Raw genomic sequence first — 8,208 nt, 5'->3', positions numbered from 1 at the left:
TCCAGGCTACCTATATCCCTTACACTACCCCCATCCCTCCCTCCATCTTCTTCCATATCGCCCCCACTCCCCTCCTTCCCTCCACCAACCACCATAATAATAATATCCACTCAAGGATATCATTCTTATCTAGTTAGAAGATCTTTTTAACTTAGATATCAAATCTGTCAACATTGAAATCGTATTTGGTTGTGCATCGTTGACTCGGGCTGAAGATAGTTCCAGGTAAGAAATCTCCGAAGCCAGTGAGGAATACAATCTTCTTGGCTGCAGTCAAGCCTGTTAGCCAGACTTTGCAAGTTTTTTATACAAATGTAATTTATACATTGTTGCGCGCCAACGAGGCAGTAATGCTCCACCTGGCTGCAATTTACCATTAAAAAAGAATGTGGAGAATAATTTCCAGTAAGTGCATGACGGCCGTGCGCGATTTGAGACTACACTACCCTGTCAAATGTTACTCACTACAAGTAAGTACATAGTGTTCACAGTGTACTGCACGTAAATGTACTCACGGAAGTATCCAAATTGAGACACACTTTGGTGTGGCAAGAAGGTTGGGGCATTATTTGGGGGGAGCTGTGCTAAAACCTTGATAAAGTCACCAATCTCCACGTATTTATGGAATAATGACTGGGAAACCAATATATCTGAAAACCTTAAAAAAAAAAAAAAAATAGTTAGCCAAAGTCAAAGGAATTACGGCCGGTCAATCCATAATGTAAATGTAACAAGTAATGTGTGAGTGCATAATTCTGTGATTGATTTCTATGGTCAAATATGACCATAACAATGCAGGAAATGTGGAGTGATAATGCCTTGCCTAAATGGGTTACTGTTGTAATTTATGTGATAGAATTTGAATAAATGTATAATAATGTTAAAAATAATACATATTTTAAATATAAATATAACATCAAAATTCCTAAAAATGTAAAGGTTAATGTCTAATGCTAAGCCAGTTGACACTGTAAAGATGGATCCTGGTATTAAATGTTTCTGCTGACCGCTGCCGATTTGTTTGTCTTCTCTCTATTAATGGAGCACTGTGGGGTGTTGCTGACCGCAATGGATTGCAATGCCTTTGTTAAATATAATATAGATATGGACTAGGCTTTATGTAGTGGATACCAATCCAATAAAAATACAAGAGAAAAAAGTCGTGCTCGGAAGCAACCCACACGTAGCAGCACAAATAGCCTTCTACGTACCCTGAAGAAGGCTGTTTCTACGCGTGGGTTGCTTGCCCAGTTCTATTTTTAATGTACTAAGATTCTGATATGAAATAAATTTAAATTTTTTGCAAGAAGAGTGCCTTGGACCAATAAAAACAAAGCTCCAAGTGGCCTCTATGAAAAAGGCTGCCTTTGTTCCTTTCTCCCAAGGCCCTGCTCCCTAAATTAAGTATTTGTTTTCTGATTGGTTCAGAACCAACTCAACATGATGACGTTTTATATATTTTTATTGTTTTTGAATTGGACGGATTTTAATTGCTATTTGTTTGATTTAAAGGCTTATTCTGTACAGAACACATGTTGTGTGGCTGATGGTAGTCTCGCTTTGACAGACCCTCCTCCAAAGTGCTCTGAAGGAGGGTCTGGCTACTCCATAAAGCATTCGGGGATGGGAGGAAAACGTGCTCTGGTTTAATGCCATTTCTTTAAACCAATCAGAATCGTCATGGGCGCCGCTAAGCTCAGCACAGAGCCACTGCAAATTAGTTGTGCGAGAAAAAACTCTGCCTGGATTTACCCTGCAGAGATCTGAGGAGCAGTCAACAATAGTCTTTAAAATTCCAACACAAAGAAAGCGGAAAAAAACGGAAAATACATGCATCCGGCGGAATTTCCTGCGGCACCGCAGCAATCCTGAAGAAGGCTGTTTGTGCCGCTACGCGTGGGTTGCTTGCCCAGTTCTATTTTTAATGTACTAAGATTCTGATATGAAATACATTCTTTTGCAAGAAGAGTGCCTTGGACCAATAAAAACAGAGCTGCAAGTGGCCTCTGTGAAAAAGGCTTCTTTTCTTCCTTTCTCCCAAGGCCCTGCTCCCTAAATTAAGTGTTTTGTGTCTGCTTGATCCTTAATTTTAGTGTCATGTTTTAGTTTATTCGATAAATTATCATTTGATGTGTATAAAATGACATAGGCCTGTCCGTATACAGTATATATATATATATATATATATAGGTAGTGATGTCAGCAGTAACTGATCTATGAAAATGGAATGGTATTTTCTGGATCCAGAGTGTTGAACGTTGCCTTTTCAGTTTAGCTCACTCTGTACATACTGTACCTGTACAGGTGCTAAGTTCCTGTTAGGGGAGGCTGAGATTTTAAAGTGTCTTCAGGAGAAGGGGAGTTGGCAGCTTGCTGTGAGGTTGCTGTTTTTTGTTGTTGTTTGACATTATTTTGCCTCAGTTTAATTTTGTTTTTTTTTATATTCCGGGGGGCTATTGCACAAAACCAGGATAAGGGATTAAGCTAGATATTCCAGTTATCCTGGATAAATTTAGCCTTGACTTGGTTGCACAAAAGCAGAGGCACCTAAGTTACCATAAAGATTTATTCTGTGCAGCTAGCCTGCTCCTGACCAGGCTAACAGCCAGTATTTATTAATCCTGGAGCCTTTTCTGTTCACTCAGCAGTGGTTTTTACCTTATTGTTATCAGCGGCTCACTCTGTGCAAAGAATACACAATGCATATTCTCCATTTTAGCATCAGTAAATCAGAAATCTGTGATCGAGACTGCGGTCTGTTAAAGAAAGCCATGAACGCCCATCTATCAGAATTACTTCAGCCTGGCTCGACCTAGTCGCTCCTCCTCAGCCTGGCTTGGCCTTCGTGAAACGCACCTAGCCAGGATGCACAGATTAGACTAGGTCAAGCCTCGCTTTATCAGTTATCCTCCATTTATAAATTCTACTTTTGTAAAAAAAAAAAAACACTCCAATGGAGCTTTCTCTCCCACAGACAGAACTTTTTCTCATCTCCCTGAAATGCCTTGCCCACATTCCTGTTTGAAATTCCTCAATCAGTGATGTCACTGATTGAGAAAGCCAGCCCAGATTTTCATATGTGATGCCTGCCACAGCCCGCCCAGTGGCTAGCTTGAATTTGGTTGACTAATCACAAAAACAGTGGACCAGCTGACCAATCAGAGCAGATTGGGCTCTTCAGAAAGGTGGCCAAGAGCTCAGACAGTGGGGTCGTTGGCGATGAGCCAGGTCTGCTCAGAATCGATCACCGGCGATGGCCGCCCAATGCATTCTGGATCTTGGAGGGATTTTAATTGCTATTTGTTTGATTTAAAGGCTTATTCTGTACAGAACACATGTTGTGTGGCTGATGGTAGTCTCGCTTTGACAGACCCTCCTCCAAAGCGCGCTGAAGGAGGGTCTGGCTACTCCACATAGCATTCGGGGATGGGAGGAAAACGTGCTCTGGTTTAATGCCATTTCTTTAAACCAATCAGAATCGTCATGGGTGCTGCTAAGCTCAGCACAGAGCAGCTGCAAAATAGTTGTGCGAGAGTCTGCCTGGATTTACCCTGCAGAGATCTGAGGAGCAGTCAACAATAGTCTTTAAAATTCCAACACAAAGAAAGCGGAAGGAAACGGAAAATACATGCATCCGGCGGAATTTCCTGCGGCACCGCAGCAATCCCCGAAGTGTAGGTTGATGGTGACGTTTAGAAGTCAGAGAGACTAAATCCGTTCAGATTCCAGATCATCTACAGTCTGTTGTTTATTAACATCAGCAACCGATCGCACGTAGAGCATTTTGACAGCTACTCTGTCATAATACAAAAAAAACAACTTGAGACGGCATACAAGCTGATATATGGGTCTGATAACATTTTAGTGACCTAACAGGATGTATGTGTGTTTCTGTGACTTCCTGTTCAGCCTGAAGGCTGCTGGAAACTCCTATAAATTGTCCGATTGAACGCGGATTTTTGTCACCACCCACTGCTGCCGCTGCCATCCACTTTACAGGCGAGACGCAGCTCATCTCGAACGTGCCGTGTTTCAGGCAGAGGAGCTGCAGCAATGGGCAGCATGAGAAACATAATATGTTTTTTGAACATCAAAGCATGTAAACCCATTGTAGTAGACCCCAACAGTACAAATATGACACTGAAAATGAGTATAGGGGCTCTTTAAAGCATAAGTGTGACCGTGTGTGAGTTCAAAAGACAGACTGGAGAAAAACAGGAGGATGCGCACACACAGGTTTCCAAGCTGAGTGATACAAGCCGCTAGTTTGTGCACCCTCACGTCAACATAGAGTCCAGAATGGATCCACAAGTCACGAGGGAGGTTGTGGTTGAGAAAAGAAATACACGTTACCTTTTAATCTGCAGGAATATCAATAACTTCAGACATAAAGTGAGTGCATCACACAGTTATCTAGAGAATCTTCTAGTTCATGTGCTGGTGATCAGTATGCCATAGTGAGTTTAGAAAAGGGTGAACTGATGTGAGAGGGCATGTATGCCTTTGCTGCCAAGTTGACAGTCTAGAGACACAACAGGAAGTCGGGGGAGAGCCATCGAAAGATGTTGACTGTGGTCTCTTTTAGGCCCCTCTTCTCATTTCTCACTTTGTACATCCTCGATTCCTTTCCTCACCTCCTCTCCTCTCCTCCTCTCCTGGCGTCTTAGTCCCTCCCACCTGAGATGCGAGCGGAGGAGGTGAGGAAGAGACACGAGGAGAGAGGAGTCGAGGCAACAAGCATTTAACAAAATGAGACATCCGTGCTTCGGAGCGTCACTTAATCATGGATTAAATATGACGTGTGGCACAGCGGCCATGGTTTGTATATTCCCGGCTCTTTCACACATCATGCCGAAAAGACTTCTGAAAAGGATACACCGGCGTATCCTCGTTCACGGCTCTGTTGGCAAGCGTCCTCATCTCCTTGAGATGCATTTTAGGAATTGAGACATCCTTCAAGATGACGCGCTTAGAGCAATTTCCAGGTAACAGGCAGAAGGATGGAGGAGATAAGGAAATGAGGAGGCACAAAATAGAGGAATGAGAAGAACCCTTGGGTTCTGACGTTACTGGTCCAAATCCAAATAGTCCAGTCCCAAAACTTTAATGTCAAACAAGTAGCTTGACAGGATGTACAGAAAAACACATTTGTTAGAAAATATTACAAATATAATATTTATATTTGTGAATGTGTGTCTATGTGTGTGGTTTCTGAAAAGGGAGACACAAAACATAATACAAAAAAACAGTCAATGTAAAGGAATAACTTGGTAGACTGGATTGATTTACTGCTATACACGGCGCTGCCACCAGGTGAAGCCATCAGACCACAATGGTGCCAGCTACCCACCCTAAATGATCCCACTTCAGATACAGCTGACAAGCTAAGAGCAAAGCAACCACTTATTGATCAAAGTAGGCAGCAATTAACAAAGTTATATGCATACAAATACATGCCTATGACCGTAAATACAACAACTATTGAAATATAGGCTCTAATAGATAGATAGAACTCTAGAAAAAAACTCTCCTGAACAGCTTCTTCATGAACTACACTAACAGAGAGAGACACTGAGAGACACTGAGAGACGGGACATACCATTGGGGGCGGAATAGTCCAAACTGTGTTGGCCTTCTCAACAGAGGTCCTGTTCTGAGCTTGTGTCTAGAAAAGATACAGCTACAGCTGGAAGTTACGCATATTTACGCAAAATCTAACATCATTTCATATTATAATTTTAATGTTTTTTTTTCCTCGGGAGAGTTTGATCCGGTTTGGTGCCTAAATTTAACGGTTCCCCTCTATAGTTACAACCCTGTTCTGACCTGGTTTTAACATCTGTCCTGAGTGATCTGATCACAAGTGGAAGTACAGATGTTTACATCTGGCATTAGAATGTCTCTCCTCAAGTGACCACTTGTGATCGGATCTCACTTTCCTGCTCTTTATTCAACTAAACACATTAATCATTTCTGTTTGTATATACGAAAAATAGACATTTGAATGGAAAGTCTTTTTTAAATCGTGTATGTTGGGCGTGTGCACATACATTTCTGTTGTTACTCTCACATAAATCATACATTATTACAGAAATGCGCGATGAATAATGAAAAGCGTGTGTGCGTGTGACTTCGGGACCGTCTACATTTAGCTGACGCTTTAATCCAAAGCGACTTCCAATAAGTACTTTCTACCATGAAGGTACAAAATCAGAACAGCAAGAATCACATTGAAGTACATTAACTTCAAACTACAAAGTGCCACATTTAAGTGTGTTTTTTCTAAAAAACAAAAAAGATAGCGTGGAAGAAAAAGATCTCTTATAGGTCCAATTTAGTGGCTGGTTCAGATGACTTTTATTAACTGCGCAGCGGAGACAGAAGTTCACAAGAAGCTGTACAAGTCTCTCTAACCAGAATGAGTTCTGGTCAGGGTTTTTATAGGAAACAACAGCCTCTGCTGGTTACTGGCAGCAGAGATCGGAGCTCGCTGAAATCATTTGGGAGTTGAGACCCCTCTTATCACTTTCCAACAGTTTAAATTTGGCATCATCTCACAATCATAACTCTTGAGAAGGCTGTTTATGTAATTCCTGCAATTGAGATTATAACTTCCTGACTGGACAAAAAATGTTTTGCCTTACAGGTTGGAATCATTTGTATAAATATGGATTCATATTCTTACAACACTTAAAACCATTTCCTTATTATGTGCTGTCTGCTAGAATGGCCACGGCCACACAGGCAGCAGGTGGTCCTGACAGCCGCAGCTGTCAGATGGGAACTGGCAGCCTTTTATAGACTGCCACTGACATTACCTCGACCCTACCACAGCACAAGGGAAATCTGAAATGTACTTAACCTAAACAATTATACAAACTACAACAAACACATAGACTACATTTCCCTACTGTTATTACTCTCAATTTACTTTGCATTGGGTTACCTTGTACAATCAAACATAGTTGGCCTGAACAACTTATCTAAGTTCGTAGGCCTACCAAGGCGTAGGAAACCAGAGTAGGCTTAATCACAAAACTGACCAGTAGCTCAGAAATCTAAACTGAAAATAGAGTGGGATCTGAATCCTAAAGTAGTATAGAAAGTAAAACTAGTTTAAAAAGGGAAAGTAAAATACCCTTGAGCCAGACGAGTTTTGTTCCCCAGCCAGATTGCCCATGTGGGTACCACATGTTAGTTTTGGGCTGCTCTCTGGGCCATTTTGCCCTGATATCCCACAGATTGAATCCTACTCAACATTTTTGAGTTTGTATCATTATAATGAGCAGGAAATAAATTCCATGTAGACATCTATTTGCAAACCAAATTCTAAAATAAGTAAAGAAATAAGCCAGCTGTGAGTTTGGTGACCAGCATAAGTGGTTTTACAATAAACTGAGCCATTGTTCAACTGTGAACCAATGCGATAAGACACATACAACCATTCTATTAACTGCAGCACGGTGGGAACAGGCTTCTATACAAATCTGCCTGACTGGTAAGACAGAAGTCTTTTTTCAAGTGGGAGATTTTTTATGTTGTGAGAAGAACCATTTAACAAACGGAAGCAAAGCAGACCCCTCCCAAAATGTCGAAGAATGGTAAGTCGATGTTTTATTTTGAAGGCGTTCAACGGAAGTCTAGTGTTAGCATTGGATTATGTGTGTGTGTGTGTGTGTGTGTGTGGGGTCTACAGACGGTGAGGGAGGGAGGAGTTGGGTGTTGCCTCAGCTCTGTCTCCAAACTGAAGTCAGGATTCCCAGTCGAGACTCAGCCCCGTTATACACGCCGCGACACCTGGCCTGCTGCCGCCGTTCTGTGAACTCTGCACCGAATACATTTGACTAACGTTAACCGACCACAATGGGAGTCGAAGGCTGCACCAAATGCATCAAGTACATGCTTTTTTTCTTCAACTTCATCTTCTGGGTAAGCAAGCCTTGGTCATTTAAAAAAAATGATTTTTCAATGTGTGTTCACTTCGGTGCGCAGCGCCGCCTCCTCTCGCTTGGTTAGCGGTGTTGGTTTGTTTAGGCTAGCCCGTTATGAATGAACGATGCTGGATAAACTAACAACACACATTACATCTCACGCATGTGGTACCTTTACCGTTATACCTCATGAATAACCGCGCGACAGCTATTTCATCACTAGGGGAGATTATGGTAATGGTAAAGGCATGTGTGGTAAATGTACGTAGCATATTAC

General features: G+C 41.8%; 1 protein-coding gene across 2 annotated transcripts in view; it reads left to right on the top strand.

Annotated features, from left to right (window-relative positions):
- Window positions 1-7,685: 7,685 nt before the first annotated feature.
- The window catches only part of LOC116067387 (CD81 protein-like), a 45,590-nt gene continuing 45,067 nt past the window's right edge, over window positions 7,686-8,208 (top strand). For both annotated transcript variants that reach the window (XM_031323813.2, XM_031323812.2), the window contains exon 1: window positions 7,686-7,929. In XM_031323813.2, the coding sequence (XP_031179673.1) occupies window positions 7,864-7,929 (66 nt within the window). In that variant the 5' untranslated portion in view covers window positions 7,686-7,863. The remainder of the gene's footprint in view (window positions 7,930-8,208) is intronic.

The sequence above is a fragment of the Sander lucioperca genome, chromosome 3 (genome assembly GCF_008315115.2).
Source record: "Sander lucioperca isolate FBNREF2018 chromosome 3, SLUC_FBN_1.2, whole genome shotgun sequence".
Lineage (NCBI taxonomy): Eukaryota > Metazoa > Chordata > Actinopteri > Perciformes > Percidae > Sander > Sander lucioperca.
The sequence above is the reverse complement of the archived record's forward strand: the minus strand, read 5'-3'. Positions and strand labels throughout refer to the sequence as shown.